The following is a 22,612-nucleotide window of genomic DNA, read 5'->3' as shown; positions in this document are numbered from 1 at the left end:
ATTACATACAGATGTGATTAAAGAGTGACTTAACACCAGCCTGAAAAGTAGACATCACTGCAGCAATGTGAGATGTTGGAGGTCAGCTGATGTTAAATAACTCTTTGAAAATGAAAACATTTTTCTGATGCTGTGGGAACATGCCAGGCAACCAGTTTTTAATATATGAAAAGTGATTTTAGCGAAAAGCAGAGGAATGCCAAACAATGACTGGTCATCAGGGATGAAGTTCAACTTTTACTGATCACAGATGGATGTTTTCTGTAAATTCTGTGAAGATCTCAGACAAAGATCGTCACTTTATTTACAGAGGAATGAAGGTAAACTTCATCACGTGATTTTTGGCAAACCACCAACTTCCAAACTTTAAGAAGAAAACCCCCAAAACACTGTCAGGTCCACAAGTGAAAGTTCAATCATTGTTTACTCAACCCCATGGGGATGGAAAGTCAGGTTAAATGTCGTAGTCCTCAAAATATTCAAACACTCCTTGAAGCCAACATCTTCACTGTAGCTGCAAAGCTTGTTGAGTGTGTAAATTATGTCTTCTTAAATCAATTTGGGACCTCAGAGCTTCTGCCGACTTGGATTCGGCCACATGAGCTGAATTATTTTGGTTGATTTTTACATTTTAAAACAAGTCTCCAGCTACTTCAGTTGTTTAGGAGAATGCTGCAACACTGTTTTGCTGTGAAGCTCCAGAAATGTTTTGTTCACCTGACTTTCCATCAGTAGTTTTCATATTTGGGAGAATTTTTCCTTTAAAAATGATGCAACCTGTTTGCAATATTTTGGGGATGTACAGATCAGTTGGCTCGTGATCTTTGGCTATGTTTTGATGTCACTTGACACAAATCTACGGAAGCCCAGAGGGGCAAGTGAGGACATTTATTTTGCATTTTCCAAATCAGATCTAAATTGTGACTATGAGAACTGGTGGACAAACAAAGGTTTTGCCAGGATAATCTTTTTAAGTTGTTGATTTTTCTTTTTCCATGTGTGAAAACAGGTGATTTATTCTTTTCCAGGAGACAAAAAGTTTCACGTGTTTCAACAGTTTTGGCAGGAGAGAAAAAACAAACTGTGAAACCAATTTTTTCTTCCAGGATAATTTTTTTTTCCCATGTGTGAAACCAACCATCCACCAGTCCTCAAGTCATAAACACAGAAGAGAAATGAATGTAGATCAGACGTAGAAAATGAATCACCAGAATCCTTTTTGTCCTCACTTGCCCCTCAGGGCTTCCGTACAACTCACAAGAAATGTTTAAGATGATTTGAAGTGAACATGGGTGATAATGTCCCTTTAAGATGTTAAACTACCCAATGATATCACTTTACAACAGATATTCACCATATATATATCAGGAGTAGACTGCATATATATGTGTATATGTGTGTCTCCTTTAACGGGGGGGATCCTCACCTCATCTCCCTCCCCTCCCACCTTCCAGTCCTCCTGCTCCAGCTCGTTGTAGAGCGCCTCGCGACTCGTCATCAGGTTCTGCCGGCGGATCTCGCTCGTCCTCTGCTCCCACACTGACTTGTTGCCCTTGATGTGGTTCTTCTGCTGCTCCTTACTGTTGGAGGGCGGTGGTGGAGTGGCCATGGGGGGGATTCAGAGGAAGAGAGAAATAAATACATCGAGAAAATTAGGAATCATTTTATATGTGAGGACTATTTGTTCTGAGAGTATTGCATTCTGGGTTGTTTTTGATCCTTTATGCTGCTGGTCTAGGGACTTTCTATCATCAATGTTTTATGAGTGCTATAAACAGCGCCACCACTCAACTCTGGTCAACTTCAGTACTGCATCAGAAATAAAAAAATCTGCAGGACAAAAACTTTTTTTTATTGACGGGACACCTCCAGCTGCAAACGAGGTCACTTATTCCTCTTTGTGTTATTAATTTATAAAAACCATGGATGTTTTAAACTTGTACAACCGTTTCAGAGGCTGTCTTTACGTGCGTGAAGTCATCCAAATGTAGGACAGGTTCATGTGCAGCGAGCCACTAAACATGGAAAGGTTTTAAGACTCATGCACTCGGTGAGCAACTTCCATTTAAAATGATTCGCCATGTGCCAGTCCTTGTGATACAATGCTGATTCCCAAAAGAGTTGGGACGCTGTAAATAAACTGTGTTTACAGACAACAGTTTTATAAAGTGCGTCCATATCCTTTATACAATCATGTGCTCGACAACTGAGCCTTTCGAGGCTAACAGGTAATATCCAGTATTATCCAAACAGGTGTTTTTGGAGCATTTAATTCACAGTTAGTATATATTTACAAAAAATCAATGAGGTTTCTGGGGTAAAACATCAAATAAATGTTGCCTTTGTGCCTTTTTAAATTGAGTATACGTCAAAAAGGAGCAGCAAATGATCACATCCATGGTTCATATCTGTCCATAAGTGTCCAGTAAACCCAGTTTAACACAGAGAGTTGTCTGTCGGGTCATCCATCATGTTTTAGCTGCCGTGAAGGAAGCAAACGAGAAAGAACAGAACGCATAGAAAGCTTATTTTGCTGAATTAAAAGCAGAATGGGGGAGTCTGTCAAGAAGCCAGGAGGAAGTTCAATGTCCCCTGAATGTGTTGTGAGGTTTCCAATCCAAAAAGAAAAAGAACGTGACACTGAGAAATGTTAACAAATCGTTCACTGGTCCACAAAAACAACCGCTTCCAAGCTCTTAACAGAGTTTGCAAGTATGTGACCAAAAACCAGCTGAGGGAGTTTCCTGTTGTGATACTGTAATGCAGTTCTTCATCTCAAAGGCTTTAAAAGTCAGAAAATGGTTGACACTCCTAAAACTATAATAATGCAGCACCACACTGCTCCTTTAACATTGCAGTTTTGCTAATATCTGGATTAATTGTTCAGCGCTCGTGACAGATTAACAGACATCGCTGCAGTAAAAGAAATCCACCAGCTTCTAATCTGGCAATCAAGGTTCTCGCCAAAAAACGCCTGGAGTCCGGTGACTTCTAAAGGAGCAGCAGGGTTTTTTTGTGAGAAATGGTTTTTGATGTGTCCTATTGTCAGCGTTTCTGCTGCCAGGAGCAGATTTTTACAGACTGTCCGCCTCTCGCTCTTCTTCACTTCACAAAGCCCTGAATCTGTTCCTTTCACTCCCAGAACAATCGCTTAATCATGTTTTTAGAGGATGAGAACGGGGAGAGTGTGATGGTGGGTGTTTGTGTGTGTGTGTGTGTGTGTGTGTGTGTGTGTGTGTGTGTGTGTGTGTGAGAGAGAGTGCGTGTGTGTGTGTGAGTGCATCACGTGTACATGAACGCCTGCCAATCACAAATGTTAGAAGAGAGAGCTGAGAGAGAAACAGTGATTTCTGTGTGCAGTTTTTTACAAAAAGAGCGAAGAAGAGAGACTTTTGTCCAGAAATGAGTGCATGTGGGTACTTTTGTGTTCATGTACGCAAAGTGTATATATTTTGCATGTATTTGTGTTTTAGACGAGTGTGTGCACGTGTGTATTTGTGCATACAAGTACATTTTGTGGATATAAGCGTGTGTACTCACGCAGCGATAGACAGGTTGGCAGCTGACAGCGGGCTGACCTCTGCCACCTCCTTAGCCTTCTGCATTGCTGTCTTCTGATTGGCTGCTTCCTCCTGCTCCTCCTCGTCCTATCGGAGAAGAAGAGATCATCTCAGTGACTTGAATCTACCTTACGTTTCAATAAACTGTGTAAATCAGGATAGAGGTCGACACAAAAGGTCATTGTTGCTAAACGACCCAGAAGATATCTTTCAAAGATTACATTATATTACATAATAAGGCAGAATGTATTTTTCCTGCTCTGTTCCTGTGCTGTACCTTGGTGAGCTCCTGGGCGTTGGCCAGATTGTCGACAGCGATGGCCAAGAAGACGTTAAGCAGAGTGTCTGTGGTGGCAGAAGTTAAGGAGAAAAACTGCTGCCAGGAGAATCAGAGAGGAAGAAGAAGGAGTGGAGAGGATACAGGGAAGCTGGAAGGCAAGAGCCTCATCTGCATTTCATCATTTCACCAAAGCATCTTTGTTTTTAGTATATTTACATATATGCATATTGTATATGTTTATGTGTGAGCGTGAGGGCAGGATACAGTTGCCAAAGAGTGTGAGGACGATGAAGAAAATGGAGAAGACCATCCCTTTGTCGTTCACTCCTCCCTGGGACTCGATGCCGTCGTACATCACCATGTTCCAGTCCTCTCCTGTCAGGATCTACACAGAGAGAGAAAGAAGTCAGGGAATAAATCCTACTGGTGTGGATATTTTTCTAAAAAGCAAGACCCAGAATTTAGTGGTATCTACTCAGAAAAACAGGTTAAGATCGAGTGAATGTAAGCCTGTACGTGAAAACTTTAAAACCCTTTAATTTTTTGTTTTTCTAAACAAGGGGAGGGCGAAACAGGGTGTATTCAGTTGGTTGTAATCTGCAACCTCCCCACTAGATGCCACTAAATCCTACACACTGGTCTTTTATCTGATAATGAGGCCAAATTTTTAAAGTTGTGACGAGTGTATGTGTACTGTATTCAATTGGATAAGGATTTGCATCCTTTTATTTACATTTCACACGGTGTCACAACTTTCTGTAAATCGTGGCTGTATACACACACACACACACACACACACACACACACACACACACACACACACACACACACACGCACACACAGCTGTCCTCTGAGTCACTCAGAAAACAATACAACAACACAAACGGCTCTTTACAAAAGCTGTCTGCCCGTGTGAGTACAGAGAACACAGAAACACGGAGACCGCAGTCAGAACTGAACAACTCATCTGACAAACCGATGACATGACAACAATGGACGTCGTTAAAAAATTTCACTCTCGAATAAAAAAGGGCTTCAGCTGTCCCGATCGTGTACGTGAGTGTGTATGAGTGTGCCGTTTGGAAAACACACTAACTCACTGGTGCCACATTTGCAAAAAGGGCAGCTTTTACAAAGACACTCTGGAATTTATTTAGCAAAATAAATCGTGATTGATTCAAATAAACAGTGAAGAAAACTGACATCAAACCCAAACTAATAATGTTCGTTTTTATCCTGGTGTCAAATGAACATGTAAAAGAAAGTCATAGCAGGAGTTTTGGACATTAAATCATTTATTATGTTCATGAAAAAGGCCACATCATACCAATAACACCATATAAAAATGTATAATAAGTGTCTCCTTCCTACCTGAAACACTGTCATGATCGCTGCTGCAAAAGTGTCAAAGTTAGTGGGAGGGGTCCCGCCTTCAAAGTTGAATCTGAGGAGGAGAAAAGAAAAGAAATGAGATGACACGTACGAAGACAGAAACATAATGATGTGAGCTTGGTTTTTTTAGTTCATGCTGATACTGACTGTCCTCCAAACAGCTGCATCCCCAACAAGGCAAAGACCACGATGAAGAGGAAGAGGAGGAACAGCAAGCTGATGATGGACTTCATGGAGTTTAACAGAGACACCACCAGGTTTCGAAGAGGAGCCCAGTACCTGAGGAGGAAGAGGAGGAGGAGGAGGAGGAAGATTAATTAAAAAAGGGAAAACAGAGGTAACAGAGGTATTTTAGATACGGTACAATTTGTAGTACGGCCCCATAAACTTGTGGCCCGTCCTCCATTAATTAAACACGCCACAGAGTCGGGTCAGTTCTGGTCAAGGCCGGCTCGGTTCAGTCTGAGAGTCAGAGCTCTAATTAAAAGAAAGTAACAGGAATGCTAACTTACTGTCCAGCTCAGACTGTATAGAGGACTGACCCTTACACCCTGGTGGCAGCCACCCTAAAAATATAGCTTCATGATTTCATTAGCTAACCCCACAGAGGGTTCAAGACTCATTTTTTCCAAGTGAGATTTGTCCAAATGAGCAACAGACCGATGTGCTTCAGCCCAATCCAATTAAAGTTCTCCTGAAGGAGCGTCGAAGTTTGGACAGTTTGGATGGTCCAAAAGATTTTCAAATTAAAACTCCAAACTCTTTTTTTTTCATATCAGCACCACGAGCTCAGTTTGTCATCACGATCCTTCTTATCATCACTGTTTCATGTGTTCATAAGTGAGATGAGTGAGTGAGTGAGTTACTTACTTTGTGACTTTGAAGATGCGGAGCAGTCGCAGAGCTCGTAACACACTGATCCCGAACGACGTGCCCGGTTTGATGGTGGCCCACACCACCTCGAAGATGCTGCCCACGATCACCTGAGCATGCACACAAACGAATGCAACACCGTCAGCTGCTGTTGAGAAGTTTCAGGGTGTCTGACAACATTTTTAACTGTTTTGGGGAAAATGGGTGATGAATGAGAATGTTTTAAAATCTGAATCCAGTTTAGAAGTTTGAGTCTGAGTTTATATAAGCTTTTTTATGAGGTGTTTATTAGCATTTTCTGATTAATAAACATTAAAATCAATCCAAGAACAAACAAAAAACACTTTGTAGCCGAGTTCACCCACTGCCATCTGACTGAACACAGTATTACACGACGTCCATGTTCTGCACATCAGCATATAATATGAAGTAACCTGCCGATAAAGCCTCTGTAACTATGTCAGCGTGAACAGATCAATGTGCAGTTATTGCACATGTGCTGGTGACAAACAGCACCAGGCTGAATCCGCTTCTTTGTTCATTTGTCGCACGGCAACACGAGAAAAATCTATTTCTCAAAATCCGTTGATTAAATGGAGTGTTGGATTTGTCATCAAAACCTGATAGTTATGGGCATAATTTGTTTTTTTCACTCAGCTACAGAGTGTGTGTGTGTGCGTGTGTGTGCGTGTGCGTGTGCGTGTGTGTGTGTGTGTGTGTGTGTGTGTGTGTGTGTGTGTGTGTGTGTGTGCGTGTGCGTGTGTGTGTGTGTGTGCACTCACCACACAGTCGAAGCAGTTGAATGAGGAGTGGAAGTAGGGCTTGGTGCCCAGGCCATACATCTTGATCAGCATCTCGGACATGAACAAAGCGAGGAAGATAAACTCTGCATAGACTGGAGGGAGGAGAAGGGGAGAAGGAAAGGAGAGAAGGAAAGGAGAGAGGGAGGGAGGGAGGAGAGTGAAGCAAAGAGGAGGTTAAATACAGAGAAAGGTGAAAATGAAAGGGAGTGAGGTCGAGGAGGAACGGGAGAGAAAAATGTAGATGAGGCAAATACAAAGCGCAAGAGAGAGAGATGAAGTCAGATAAAAAGACGGAGAAAGTGAGAGAGGAGAGGAAAATCAAAGGAAAAGAAGGTAAAGAGAGTCAAAGAGAGAGAGAGAGAGAGTGAAATGAGTGGAAGTCAATAGTGGTGTGAGCCCAGCAGTGTATGACAGTCTGGTGATGAATGGACTCCATCAGCAGCTACAGCTTCATATGCTAATGACACTGGACACCGGCCAGGGCCAACGAGCTGAGGCCCTAGTGTGAGTGTGTGTGTGTGTGTGTGTGTGTGTGTGTGTGTGTGTGTGTGTGTGTGTGTGTGTGTGTGTGTGTTTGTTTCTGGTCATGTCAACAGCAGCAAGTGTGCATCACTGTAAATAACTGACTCAGGTGAGTAGTTACAACTCTTACAAGTCTCGGCTGCTACAAAGCTCAAGCTGCAGACAACAAGGTCTAATATTAATGTCTCATATCTAAAATGTTTCTTTGCAGTGATTATATTGTCAAGCCGACATCATCAAAATGAAATAAATAAGTGAAAAACATTTATTCATCCTCAACAGGAAGATGTAAAAGAAGGTGATGATGGATCAGATGCTGGTTATCAGAGAAAAAGCAACATGTTCCTGCTATTTAAAGGAGATAAAGTTGTAAATGCGTTGTTTGCACGTGTGGGCGGAAAACAGTAGATCTGAAGTGTGAAAAGAAAATGATTCAGATTGGGGGTAAGGTGTGTGTGGACGCTGTAAAATATACTGTGGATTCAGCTGAATTTAGGACACAAAGGAACAGTCATTTCCTCCTTCGGTTAAACAAAACTGTCCTAAAGTTAGCATCAAAAACAGGATGTTGTGTCACACGTCTGATGTAAATATTAAAGAGATACTGTCGCGCTGTTGTGCAGGCTTTAAAAAGAAATAGAGCAAATATTCATAGTGTTTGTGTTTGACCACACCTTGGAATAACACTGATTAATATTTGAAATATAAACATCAGTATCGTCTACGTATAATCCTTTAAAACGCCCCCGTATGCTCTTAAAAAACAAACGCTATACTAATATACTAAATATCAGGAAAACTATTTTTTACACAATCTTCCTGCAATTATAGCATTCATTATTTGGGTTATACCTTGAATATAATATGAAATATGCACAAAATACATCACTAGTCAGGGCCGTCAGTTTACTAATGATAGTAAACTGCTGTACAGTACGTGTGGATGTGTAAATGTGTACTTGCATGTTGTTAATTTACTCACAGAGGAAGTCAGAGAGCAGCTCCGGCTGGTTGTAGTGCACTGCCGCCACACACATGGTGTTGAGGCCCACCAGGCAGAGCACCGTCCAATAGAAAGCCTGCGTCTTCACTATCTTGCGGATGAAGAATCGCATCCGTCGCTCCGTCTTATTGTAATTGCCGTCCTTACCGCTCTTTATACTGGAGCGGGCGAAACCTGGAGGAGACATGACAGTCCATCATCGAGTCGACTGACCCATCACCACCCCGACTCTTAGAGGACATACGGCTCATCATTAACCTAAGATGACATTCACCCCACCATCAGCTAATCATTTCTGCTCTTTTTGACAGTCGGCAGCAGGAAGTATCACCTCAACGTTCATCCTTATAACTGGCCTTGTGGTGTAGAAGTTTCTTTTTTTTTGCAATTCTGGCTTGAGGTACCCAGAAGGTTTTGTATTTTGTTGTTTCTTACTGCAGATGTCCTCACATTTAACAAACAAAAGCGCCTTGAAAAGAACAGAAACTTCTCACCTGATCACATGACCTGGAGCTGAAATCACTGGTGTGATAAAAACTTTCTATGCTCGCACGTCTCCATCCCTCTGTTTTTTTCTTACCTACTGCATCCCCCATGTTGTCCTCTCCTTCCTCAGGGTTCAGCAGCTCCGTCTTGTTGTTTTTGGTTTTGATGGTTGGCCTTCGCCTCGTACCTAGCGTGAGAAAAAAAAAAAAAGGATTGTTCCTTTCGCCCGTCTACCTCTCAAATGTTACTGTCTTTGTCCTTCCCACAGTCTGTCACTTGTAGGTGTATTGTGCTAAACAACACATTTGCACATTTAACCGAGCCATTCTGGAGTTGCTTAGTCATATTGTGTCATGCATAGCAGTTAGCTTAAAGATGCTTTGGCAGTCTACAGTGTCTGGTGTCCTCCTCCTCTAGGAAGGAGCGTCAAAAAAAAAAAAACAAGCCATGCATCTTGGTGGATTTGTGCAAATTTCCTCATGATACAAGCTGTCACTGTGGATTCTCTATGTAGCTCCGTCTTCAGTTGACTGCATGAATGTCATTAGCGTGGTGCTTTTTCCCTGTGTTGCCAAAGTTTACAATACAATTAAAGAAGAGAGAGGAAGGTCAGTTACCATCAAAGTTCCCTGTGGCGTCGTCTTCAGCCAAAATCACCTCCTCTGCACAGGATAATAAGACAGGAAGCCGTTAGCGCGCCGCACCAGGATTTAGTTTGGTTTTCTCACATTCAGTATGTCTATACATGGGAACGAGCAGTGTGTGTGTGAGTGTGTTTGCCAGTGTGCACTGACCTGCTTTGCAGATCCACTCCAGGTATCCGTTGAGCTCTCTCTCAATCTGCTGCTGTCGCCTCAGCTTGAGGAACTCGCTCCTGTTCTCCACTCGCTCTCTCTCTTTGGCAAATTCACTGCAGACACATTTTGTCATTTGTTTTTGCCATTTTCAATTTGCTCTTTTGTGAATGAACGATACACATAAAATAAATCATGCAAGAATACCTATTTTAGTGTTTTATTTAAAAAAGAAATAACTGCGAGTGTCCACAGACAGTAAAAGAAGACCATACCCTGAGAGTACACCCAGCACCAGGTTGAGCATGAAGAAGGATCCGATGATGATGAGGGGGATGTAGTACATCCAGTTCCAGGCACTGCCCTCCACATCGTTACTCTGCAAGAGACAAACAAACACGGACAGACACAGATAGGCGAGTTATTACTGATAGTCTGATATAAAAATGTCTTTTGGATTAATGAATCAAATTCACTTTTAATGCAGCTTTGCTCTTCTTATAGACAGATTCGTAACCGCAAAAAATCCGTCATCTGTCAGTTTAATTAAACTACCTGGTTAATAAAAACACAGCTCACTAACTGAAGGAACAAAGATGAGCTGACAGATGTTACCAATGTTCTTGTACTGCAGGAGAACCAAGCAGAGCTGGAGTGTGCGTGACATGCTGGCTCAGGAGTGACCCATTTCCTAAACTTATTTCTTTAAAGGCTGACCTGGATGCAGAGACATTGTGTTTGCAGAGACACCCACCGTGCACGGTGTTACGTTACAGCAACGGCTCTCACAAACACGGATGGCACTGAGGTGTCTGGTGAGCAACAGCAACAGCAACAAAAACTGACTGACACTGTGGCACTTCCCCTCTTTCACTAAACAAACCCAGCTGACAAGGAGAGAAATCAGGTTTAGCGGAGGATATCGTGTTTCTGCGACCTGTGTAACGCCTAAATGGAACTATCAGCTGATTATTATCTGCCGCAGGAGTGCTGTGTGCATTTGTTAGGGTTTTATACCGCATGGAACGGCGGTAGCAGCCCGTTCTCTATTAAACTTTCATTGGTTTCCTCCTGACTGCCTGTGTGAGAGTGGAAGTCAGCCTCCATCCATCAGAAAAGATGTTAAATATAGAGCGAGACGGACCAGAATAGAGAGTGGAAGAGAAGGAGGCGGGGAGAGAGAGAAGGAGAGCGACTCCGAAAGGCAGGAAAAAGGATAGATGAGAAGACGGATAAAGGAAGTCGAACAGAGGATGATGAAGCGAGTGGGGGCTGGAAAATGGCTTTTTGGACAAATAAATGGTGTTTTGAATCAAATCTCAAACTACTTTATGCCTCATTTAGCTGAATGAAATTCAAGCCAATCACCAAACTCCACACCCACCCACCGCTGCCAGTCCTTGAGTGTGCTAAAAAAAACAGTTCAAACCTAATACACATCAGAGAAAAACAGGAAGAACATCGCTACTTGTGATAACTGGGGGAGAAGATTTGTGGTTCATGACGGCAGATTCTCGGTGGGCGTGGACAGCATAACTAACAACAGAGGTCTGCAGTGAGTTTGAGCCTCGTCGTAGGTAAAAATGTATGCACAGACCATCACTGAAAAGCGCAGCCTTCTCATTCATTTCAATGAAATTCTAATTTTGACACGTCATCTGGCAGCGCACTACGTTGGTCAGTTAAATATACGCAAGTGTAAATACGTCGAAACATGAATGGTGCAAGGGTGAATAACCACTAAACACAGCACTCGTGGACTCAGCGGGGCTGATCGCTCCACTCGGTGCCCCTATGTTCAGAAAAACGCAGAAAAAGTGCCCTCTTGGATGCCGCTATGGAAGCTAAAAACATTATAAAGCGCCCTCGAGGGTCTTCTTCACTATAAATACATCACGACTTTGCTAACACCAAACGTTAAGTTTGGATCACTGGACGGGCTAACTCACGAAGTAGAGCATATCTGTCCATCCCTCCATGGTGATGCACTGGAAGACGGTGAGCACGGCGAACAGGATGTTGTCGAACTGGGTGATGCCGTAGTTTGGTCCGAGCCAGCCCTCACTACACACCGTGCCGTTAGGACACAACCTGGACGGCAACTCTGTGCCACATGGTAATTCGTCCACCACTTCGCCTGTTTAAAGAGAGAAAGATAATGTTGGATCAGAAAGCAAAATCTTTTAACAATCACATCATGTTCCCTATCCAAGTTTTTCTTAATTTTTTCTTACGTGTGACTTCATCGAAGCAGGTGGCGTGGAACTTTCCCATGTAGAACTCCAGGCCGATGATGGCGAACATGAGGATGGCCACGAACAACAGCAAGCCGATCTGCAGCAGGGGGATCATAGCCTTCATAATGGACTTGAGCACCACCTGCAGGCCTGGAGGACACAACGCACAGAAACAATCAGAGGAGGAACTTGTGGCATCGTCAGTCAACGACACATCTGAACCATAGATGTAGACTGCATGTTACTATGAACTCATCTGTGGTCGTTCATTTTTAGCCATTTACTGTAGTTAAAACATCCAGGGCAGCGTGCACACAAAGACACACAAAGCACAGCACTTACTGGGAATCCCAGACACCAGTTTCAGTGGTCGCAGCACTCTGACGGCTCGTAGCGTCCTCAGGTCGAGCTGAGACCCCACTGACGACAAAATACTGCAGAGGGACAGCAAGAGAGAGGGAGAGAAAACAGAGAGCAAGTTCAACAGGCTTTCAAATTCATTAAATTTGCTAAAACATGCTCGATTACACACATATGGAGAGAAGGTACAGGAATGTTAATGGTGGGGAAAAAAATAAACAATTAAATGAAAGCTGTAGGAGGAGTTCCTTATTGTAAATCACCTGCAAATCGCCAAAAATGATCACTAAATCCAAAATGGCCGACTTCCTGTTGGGTTTAGGTCGTAGCACCAAGAGACTTTTTTGTAGGTCTAGGTGTGATACACATGTCTACCCAATTTCATACATGTAGGTAAAAGCAGTCCCAGGGGGCGCTAGCAAGCCATTTCGCCTCAACCTTTGCCGAAAACCATGAAATACATAAATTTTTTAAAACGTGTTTACGGACTCAGTGATTTACTGTGGACGTAGAAATAGAAAAACGTGTTTTCATCTGTGTCTGTTGGTTGGTTTGTCAGCAGGACTGCACGTAAACTACAGAACGGTAGTTTCGCAAAACTTGGATGGAGGATGGGTGTCGGCCCAGAATAGACCGCATAACTTTTGGTGGCTAAAGGGACAGATCCAGGATTTTTATTCTTCTCGTCACTGTTGTTTATTTCTCTGGGAATAACTGATGGATCTTAATGAAAGAAATCAGGTGTATTTAGGTGGCTGGTACTGTGAGTATACAGGGGGACAGCTGGGCCTTGGAAGAGGTCAAAACCTCCAGAGCAAGTGAGAAAATGGACCTTGATAGGAGATTGTAAATCTTGTAAACAACTAGGGTTTTTAAAATTGTGCTCAAAACTTAAAAACCTGATCTGATCCTGGCAAACTAAAGCCACTGTAGGTTACCAAGCAATTTGAAATCTGACGATAACGTGGCCCTTTTAACAGTTGATAGAGAAGTATAGTACGTTTAAAACTGGGAATGATTGAGTCCCTTATTCCCCGTCTTTGTCATGTCTTGGCTTCAGAGACATGTCCTGTACTTGTGGCACAGTATGCGTCTTGTATCAAGAAGCTCTGGTGTAAAGTCGGCCAGAAACAGGTTGGAAAATTCCATCCTCTGTCTCGTACGGGGGCGGGAGGCTGGGTCGGTCCAACACGAGGGGGGAGGGGGGGAGAGTGCGTGGGCGTAGAGAGGGGATGTTCTGAGGAGGAGGAGTGAGAGAAATTAAGGGGAGGAGCTCGAGAGACGGGCAGACTTTGACCTCAAGTCAGACATCATTAGAAGAACCATGATGATTAAGAGAAAACGTATATTTTTGTGTTTTTCTTCCTTTAAGCTGCACTTCAAGACAATTTACAGAGGTGACATCAGTTAACTGAAGGCAGGTTTGTTTATGCTGTTCAATGCAGCCAACTCCTCAGGTCAAGACTCTGCTGTCCACTTACATCTGAAGGAGAAAAATCACTCCTTTAAGGACAACAATGTGAACATCTTGGCCAGAGAAGACAAAAGACTCCATCTATGTCAAACTGGAACGACCGTCTTTGAACAGAGGAGGTGGCCTACGACATTACTTATCACCCGCCTACGATGAGTTCCCTCCCCAGACAGCCTAACAACCATTCACACCTGGGCTCACCTAGCCCTAGCAACCCACATGAAGGCCGGTTAAGTGAACGACCCACAAGTGGCCCTAACGACTCTGAGACTCAGCGCTCACACGTGTCCTTAACGACTCTGTGAGGACACTCCCACACAGAGTTTAAAAGCCTGCAGCTCCTATCCAGTTAGTCAGAACTGAAGCTACAGTAGCTACACTGTTACCTGAGCTTACTAGCTGATGGCAGCTGCTTGTAATTATTAGTTTCCACCATCAAAACCTTTCTTGTATCACACGTGAGCTATGTGCATCTGCTCTACAGTCAGAAACAGAAAAGTGTAAATCTCATCCAGCAGACTGTGTAAACCAGTCACACGTATCATCATCACTTATCATATCTCTTCCCAACTTTGTGCAACTTCTCAGCCCTCGAATGCAATTACAGAAGAGAAAAGACAGAATGCAATTAGAAAATGAGAATCTGTCCGACACACAGGAGAGCTGCTCCTTAAATCAAGTCTCCCTGATAGCGGCGTATGATTTGTGGATTCGAATTAAGAAAGGAAAAGGCATGAGAAAGCAGGATGGAAATGCATTTGACCATCTATATAGCCACGTAACACTAAGAGCTAAAGGAAAGGCCAAGAAAATTAACAAGGGGCCCAGACAGTAAGTATGAACTGAGATAAATTTTCCCTTTTGTCATCTCTTTTTTTCCCTCCATCCCTCTTTCTGATCTATCGCCGCTCGTCTTCATCCCCACCGCCCTCCTCCCCCGTCCCTCTCTCTCCAGGTTGGTTGCTAATTCCAGTAAGAGGTCATTTATTAACAGACACGGTACCGGCAGCCAAGCCCCTCATTCCCTCAATGGCTTTTTAACTGCCACGGCTAAAGGCCACGCTGCAGACCTGTAAAAACACCGGACCTCAGCAAAAATAAGCACACCGCCTCAGGTCCAGTAAAGGATCCAACAGGACACACAGAGATTAGAGCCTGACACGGTCACTATGTAGAGCGCACAACAGGGTGAATAAGCAACTCTGCATGTGATCCACAGGTGAAGTTTGACTTTAAACTCTACTTTTTTCATCTTTTGTTTGTTTTCTGCCCATTGTGATCGATCGGTTTTGTTCATATTCTTGTTTTTTCCAGTAAATTGCCAACACAAACGACAGCTTTCATTATTTAATACATTTCTACTTCTGACTCTACTTTGATTATTTGTATTTTTTGTATCTCGCTACTTGAACTTCAGATACATTTTCACTTTCAGAGTGAGTAAATGGATGTCCGAAAGAGCAAAGGGTCTGTTTTGACATCATGAATCTAAATCCTGACTTCTTCTTCCATCTCTCCGACGTTCATCTTCTCTCCTTCTTTTGCTCTCTGTTTATTTTTGTCCCGTTTCACTGCTTTTGCTTTGCTTTTCCTCCCCGTGCATCTCGTTCGACGGGCTGAATGCAGAGCTTCAATATTCATCCGTGCGAGACGGCAACCATCCGCTTTTGCCAGACAACCCAAAACCTCCAGGATGCAGTCACCCTTAGCAACGGCTGAACCTGCCCACAGTGCACCGAGGTGGCCAGTAGAGGGAGCAGCGACTGTGCTGCCAGGTTGAGATGGGGATGGAGGGGGGGAGGGGTTGTAATAGAGAGGCAAACAGTGAAACAACAACAAGAGTGTAAAGGAGGAACAGGTGAGAGATAGATGGGAGGAGAGGAGGAAAACAAGAGGGACCAGGGAGCAGGAGAGCGGAAGAGAAAAAGGCTAAATAGGATATGGAAAGCTTTATAACTATTGTTATGATGAGTATAATAATTATGTTTTGTAAATGTGTCTTTATACTCTCATGTTTTAATCCTCCAAAAGTGGCGAGCAAGAGATAGAAAGAAATAATTAATCAAAGCAAGGCTGCTGCATTCACAAACAAAGCTATACTCTTAAAATGCCCAACTTTTACCTCAGTAGGCTTTTCAGTAACCTTCATCAAACTGAGTTTAGTTGTGACAGACTTGGAAATGATCAGGTTTTAAAGACAGAAACAGGCTCTAGGAGGTGGATTAAAGAAATGCTCTTGAGGCTAACATCTCAGCCGGCTTCATCCAGCTAGCATCTCTCTGTAAATTATGTTGTTACAGTTTCAAATAAACTTTTTTTTTTTACTTTTTCCAATTAGTTCATGTATGTAATTTGCAATTTTCTAGAGTGAAGTTGGTCCTTTTGACTGTCAAACTGTTTAGCTAGACTACTAGCATCATCTGTTAACACCATGGGTGTATTAGGCAGAAACAGGATATAACAATCGGAGGCAGAGACCTGCTCATTCCTACAAAAAAATTTCACGAGTGGTGCGTGACGCCAAAAAACGTCCTCTATGAAATTACCCAGATCTTCATATAGTTTCCGTATTTTTGGTCCCAGAGAGTGTGCACTAGAGACTGACGCCTGCTGAGCCAGCTAACTTCTGGTTTAGCCCTCCCCTAACTCAAACAGGGATAAAAAGGATTTAGTCATGCAGCTCTTCTAAACAGTCCGGCAATGTTCCTGGGCGCTTGGCTAACAAGGCCAGGCTAGCAGAGTCAAACCTGGGTCTTGTCAGAAGATGCTACTTGTTTCTGTAGAGTATATATTAGTATTTATGATTAAACAAAATACAGCACATAGAGCTGTAGCTGGTTGGTTTCCTTAAACTTGCAGGTTAAAACTCTTGTCTTAACAAGCCTCCGACAATTTCCCTCTTATTTAGCTACGACGTGTGATCTAAATCCCTCCTTTAAATGACAGGGATACTCCAAAAATGCGTACAGGAGATTTCTCCTTATTATACCGTTAGACGTTAGAGATGAGAGTCCCTAATGAAATATAAACCGGGAGGGGAAGAGATGGAGTATCCCTCGAGAGATGGAGAGTGAGAGCAAGAGTGAGCAGATTGAAAGAGAGTGATAGTCCTGAGTGTCAAAAGTGTGAGATTAGACTGCTGAGAGAGAGAAACCCCAAGGAGAGAGGGAGAGAGAGGTAGACAGACAGAGAGAGAGAGAGAGACTCCAGGGAGAGAGAGAGAGAGAGAGAGAGAGAGAGAGAGAGGGAGGGTTTCATCTGCAGAGGGAGAAGGTGTTTGGACAGTGATGACAGAGGATCTCACTGCTGGGAAACACCCAACAATCAACCTGTAAAACACACACACACACACACACACTTTCAACTGTGCTATAATATACTAACAGTCTATTCGCCTTTCCTGTCTTGTACCTGAACTCTTATTTCTTGAGCTGTATTCTGCATAGGGTTGCAACTAACAATTTTTTTTAATAACAGGCGAATCTGCTTGAAAATGACCGATACAATAAATCAAATTATCAATGTAGTTGGCAAATAATTTTCCTTTGATCGACTAATGCACAACTAGGTGTTTTAGCGTGCGAAAATAATGGACGAAGTGAAGACGAAGGGTGTCTTATGGAGTTTCATATACTTCTAGCACTATAAAACATTACATACATTTTCATATGTAATATAATATAAAGTCCAAAAACTGATACATTAAGCACTTTGAATGTTTCACTTTTTGGTCCTTGTGTTCATTTTAAAAAGGAACATTCTGATGTAAAGATACGACCATATGTCCCCCAACTTTCAAAGCCATCTGACAGTCCAACAGTTTAATGAATCTTTGAAAACTTACTTACTTAAAAAAAACTTGATTATTTAAATCTTCATTCACTAAAACAACTTGTAAATAAATCATATAGGTACTGTGAGGATAGAGTAGTTACTCGTGGTTTAAAATGAAAGATTAGACCAATATAACCGTTGCTGTTGTCTACGGTCGCTCACTTAAATCATCAAACCTCCCTCCAGTTCACTGTTGATGATCAGAGAAGAGTTTCGAAATATCAGAACAGAAACATTTAGCGACAGGAAACCCACCAATAGAAAACTACCGTCCACAAACACTGATGTGTGTGTGATGATGATGATTGATGAAGACGACGACGATGATGGTGATTGATGGCCCTGACATCTCGGGAGGTCACTCGCCACCTTCACTTTGCCTGGTCTCTCCCCGTTCATGGCATTGCCATGGCAACCGGCGATTCCTCTCTTCGCCGAGTCTCCACGGTTACCGACCTGCTCTCATTCATAAGCGTTGCCAGGGCAACGCAGCCCCGGCTCATTGATGGAATCTCGGCATTGCCGCAGCAACGGGGATGGGAAGTGGGTCTCCTAGCGATTGATTTTCAACCCCTTCAAACCCCCGCATCTCCCACTCACCCGTCCACCTACACACTCAACACATGCACACACACACACACGCACACGTTATCCTTACCTACCCTCTCACACCCTTTTCTAACAGCAGCTTCTGCAGCTCCTGTGTATTGTGCAAGCATACAGTATGTGCACACAAGCATAACTTCCCTGCACACACACACACACACACGTACACACTGACCAAACAAGTGCAAGTGCATCCTTTTACACACAAACAGATTCACACACTGAGGAGGATTTGATGACAGTGACGAATGCAGCGCAGCCCAGGTAGTATGGATGACCCACTTTCTCTGCTGCTGCTGGTGTGTGAGCACGGAAATTGTGGTGTTTTACAACATGTACACAGACACATAACTCACACATACACACACAAACATATATAATCAGATATCTGTGTCTGATTCTATATGGGAAGTCTTTAAAAAATCCTAAATCATTTAACTTCTGACTCTGATTGGTCAAATCATTGTAATTGTCAGAAGAGCCAAAACACCGCCAGGACTTCCATTTATTCCATTTAGCGATAGACCTGCTTCAGAGCAGGCTGCGGTGACGTCTCAGGACTGAACCAACCCGTAACAAGCACCGGTCTACCCCTCAAATCGATGCTCAACTCAGGTCTGTGCAGGAAACCTAAGAGAAAGATGTCTTTAAACGTCAGTGTGTTCAGCTCTCAGTACTTTTGTAGCTTCTGACTGAATCTCTTTAGTTTCTCTCGTCCTGTTTGTATTTATAAACATCTGCTGTGTTTGACTGTTTCATCGTGTTCACTTTCAGCTGTTTCAGGAGCGTCGTTAAGTTGCTGCTGCTGAAAACACGTTTACTGAAATGCTGCTTCATACTAAAAGCTTTTAAAAGACTCAAATTTGAGTCTATGAGAGCCACACGATTCAATCATTTTAATCCCTATTTAAGTTAGCTGGGCGCTAAATCAGAAGTTAGCCTGCACAACACTGAAGATCCGGGTATTTTCATACCTATGAAGTCGAGCTTTGTCGGCCTCAAGCGCCACTGAGCAGCTTTTCATAGGAGTTGTAGAAATCTGACCTTATACTTTTAGGATTTTTTATTCCTTATTTACCAATGTACCAAACTGTGACCCCAAAACTGAGGTACATACCGATCCTTGACTTCTGTGTACCGTGTTGTGTTCTGTGTTACATCCCTAATGTTTACTGATACTCATCCTTAAAACATATCTGATGTTATAAACATACATAACATGTATGTGCCTGTGTCAAAGACCATGTGTGTGCGTTCACAGTGCCGCTTCTTTGGCAAAAAATAGTAAAAACACACACAACATACAACAAACTGGGACCAGTTCCAGCCACTGACATGAGCTGTGTGTGTGTGTGTGTGTGTGTGTGTGTGTGTGTGTGTGTGTGTGTGTGTGTGCGTGCGTGTGCGTGTATGCGTGTGTGAGTGAGTGTGCACGTGGTTTATGTGGAAATAGTGTGGGAGTACCATGTGTCATCACAGTGTGAGCTCCTGTCCCCTTTGTGTCTCCCACTGAGCCCTCAAACCCCCCCTCACGAACACACACACACACACACACACACACACACACACACACACACACACACGTGATGGACGATCTTCCAGTGTGACACGGTGCACAGTATAGGAATTTGTACAATATGTTCCAACACGATATAAGAAATAAACAAATAGCATCGTGCATGTAAAAACAGTGAAATAGTGACAAAATTCAGATTTCCCGAAACATCTGAATGTGTCGTTTTCTCGGGGGGACGATCTCTAAAGACACAAGTATTTCCTTCAACTTCATTGGCTGTCCTGCCCTTCGTACCTTGCAGTCATGGTGTACTCTCCGCCCTGTCTACAAATGTTTGGAGGGCGGCATGGACGTAGTAAAGGCAGTAAACACTTCACAGGACAAATTGAGCACCAAACCTCTCACACCAGCCCCGATCTCCCTCTCTGTCTATAGATACGGGACATTAAGCAGCATTTTACGACTTGTTATGTCACCGCTTACCCCTGATCTCCGCCACCGAGGTGGTACGCCCCAATCACTTCCCCTTATTGGGAGAGCCCATTTGTTAGGTGCACGGGGGTGTGGGGAGAGAAATGGGCGGTGGGATTGGAGGTGAAGGAGGGTTACTGTAATGGCTCCATCACCTCTGGGGTTGGGATATCTTTTCCACCAGCTTATGTCATCAGACCCCTCCCTCTCACTTCATCAAAGACAGTTTTCTTTTTTTCCTTTCCATCCAAACCTCTCTTTTTATCTCTCAATTCATCCCTCTCTCCTGTTTTACAGCCCTTCGTTCCGTCTCCTGCTTTGCCGAAGCTTTCATTGGCAGAGGCAGGGTGGAAGCACTCTCATTCTGACCACATTCTCCATCCTCATCCCCCCTTCCTCTTCCTTTCCCTCTCTTCATTTTCTCGCTCTTACATTATTGCTGATCTCAGCAGAGTGCTAACACTCAGCTGATGGACTCTCTCTCTCTCTCTCTCTACCTCCACCCCCGACCAAACTCCCTCATTTTCTCTTCTTCATTCCTTTCTTTCTCCACCTTTCCTTCGCTCTCCCTCGCTTCCTGCTTCTGCTTTTTTGAAAATGTGTCTTCATATATGATCAGGTGGAGGATGGATGAGGAGAACTGAAGGTGGCTGATGAGGAGGGATAGTCCGGTCAGTCCTTTCTCTCTCTTCCATCACGTCACTCCATCCATCCATCCACCCTTCTGTCTTTAAATCACATATGTTTTATTAACCTTTATTTATCTAGGGAAGGTTTGCTGACTGTGCATGCTTTTCTACAAGCACCCTCCGGACACTGCAAGGGTTCAGAGCTGAAGTCTTTGGCACAAGAGCACCTTCATCTCTGGATTTAACAAAGTAACGCAGACATTGTCATTTTAGGCGGGTATCATTAAGAAATAAAGAATTTGTTGCTGAGGATATTTGCCCCCAAACTCTTCTGTCAAATCGCACAAAAGGTAAAAGCAGCAACAGAGCGAGGGAAGTTTGATCTGCTGTCACTTTGTATTATTAGATGTTTGAACTTTTAACCTAATTCTCTGGTAAAGTGGCTGTTTGTCAGTCCTGCCCCATCTGTCCGTCCATCCATCGCTGTCCCTTAATTATATCAACACTCATCTTTTTCCTCTCTCCTGTTCACCCACGTCATTCTTTCCTGTGTCTATAATCCTCCTCCAGTTTTTCCATTCACCTCTCTCCTTCGTACTCATCCCTCTCTCTGCCGAGCCGGCTGATTGGCCCACCTGTCTCTCCGTCTCCTGCCAGCATGACTTTTGGACCTCATGAGGACACGACGTCTGGACTTCTGTGTCCTTGTTTGTGTGCGTCTTTCCTCTCGGCGTGTCGGTGGGTGTTTGCTCGCAGGCCACATGTCACATAGTCGAATGTTTGAGTGTAAAGTTTCATGTGGTTGTCTGTCTTCTCTGATCAACCTTGTTGCCAGCTGCTGCAGACAGCTGGTTAAACAAGAAAAGTTCTGGTAAACCCAATGTACACTACGAACTCAGCACACACGCTAGGCAGATAAAGCCAACTAGCTGATGAAGAAAGCGCTAAAGAGACAGACATCGTTTTCATAAATTGGCGGAGACAATAAAAAAAGAGCGTCAAGGACACGAATATTGGATTTAGATTCATCAGGTGGCGACTCCAGTGCAGTTTGATGCAGGTGAGGCTAAGTTGACCTGATGCTGTAGCTCAGAGTCAGGTACAGAGCTGGTAGAGAAGAAGTGTTTCAACGAAGGACGATCTAGCAGGACAGATGCTTGTCAAGACTGTGGGTGTGATGATGATGATGATGATGATGATGATGAACTGGTTTAATGCCCAACTTTACCACCTTGCTGCCTCCACATTGTGTGTCTGTAGGTGTGTGTTTGTGTCTGTGACTCTATTTCTGTTCACAAGGGTGTGTGGGTGTGCACAAAGCAGCGCACACCGAAGCAGGCTTATAACAAAAAATGTTTTTGTTTAAAGGGACATGACACTGACTTCATTTCACAGTTTCATTCCAAAATGGCTGGTTGACCAGCGAGAACGGAGGTTGCTTCAAGCTGCGGACAAATAACAAGACTTTCGACTTTTAAATTGTGTGCGGTACGTACGCCAAAGTCTTTTGCGTGCGGATGACGTGCCAATCCTTCCGATTAACCACACAAAACAAGGGTTGGGATTAGGGGAAGATCGTCGTTTGGGGTAAAAGGTATCATCTAGGAGGGCACGCCACCCTACTTCAAAATGTCTCGATTTCCACCTCTTGTCTGCAACGTTTGTATATCAGAACAGCAACTGACTATTATCAAGAGCTGTTCTCGACTGAACCAGCTCTTACCTCATCGACTGTTATCAGCCTTTACAATGCTTGTGCAACCAAATACCCT

General features: G+C 43.4%; 1 protein-coding gene across 14 annotated transcripts in view; it reads right to left on the bottom strand.

Annotated features, from left to right (window-relative positions):
* cacna1ab (calcium channel, voltage-dependent, P/Q type, alpha 1A subunit, b) overlaps positions 1–22,612 on the bottom strand; it is a 122,286-nt gene that overhangs the window by 62,488 nt on the left and 37,186 nt on the right. For 11 of the 14 annotated variants that reach the window (XM_084373863.1, XM_084373871.1, XM_084373875.1 and 8 more), the window contains exons 4-19: positions 12,293–12,384; positions 11,948–12,100; positions 11,663–11,850; positions 9,989–10,092; positions 9,714–9,829; positions 9,537–9,581; positions 9,014–9,106; positions 8,413–8,607; positions 6,888–7,000; positions 6,103–6,215; positions 5,380–5,511; positions 5,212–5,284; positions 4,105–4,225; positions 3,838–3,905; positions 3,541–3,647; positions 1,427–1,580 (exon numbers count right to left, since the gene is read on the bottom strand). In XM_084373863.1, the coding sequence (XP_084229989.1) occupies positions 1,427–1,580; positions 3,541–3,647; positions 3,838–3,905; positions 4,105–4,225; positions 5,212–5,284; positions 5,380–5,511; positions 6,103–6,215; positions 6,888–7,000; positions 8,413–8,607; positions 9,014–9,106; positions 9,537–9,581; positions 9,714–9,829; positions 9,989–10,092; positions 11,663–11,850; positions 11,948–12,100; positions 12,293–12,384 (1,867 nt within the window). The remainder of the gene's footprint in view (positions 1–1,426; positions 1,581–3,540; positions 3,648–3,837; positions 3,906–4,104; positions 4,226–5,211; positions 5,285–5,379; positions 5,512–6,102; positions 6,216–6,887; positions 7,001–8,412; positions 8,608–9,013; positions 9,107–9,536; positions 9,582–9,713; positions 9,830–9,988; positions 10,093–11,662; positions 11,851–11,947; positions 12,101–12,292; positions 12,385–22,612) is intronic. The other 3 variants (XM_084373873.1, XM_084373867.1, XM_084373868.1) reach the window with 1 other exon arrangement.

This window comes from Pagrus pagrus (genome assembly GCF_965226575.1).
Source record: "Pagrus pagrus genome assembly, chromosome: 2".
NCBI classification, from domain to species: Eukaryota; Metazoa; Chordata; class Actinopteri; order Spariformes; family Sparidae; genus Pagrus; species Pagrus pagrus.
Note: the sequence above shows the minus strand (reverse complement) of the source record. Positions and strands in the feature narration are given on the sequence as shown.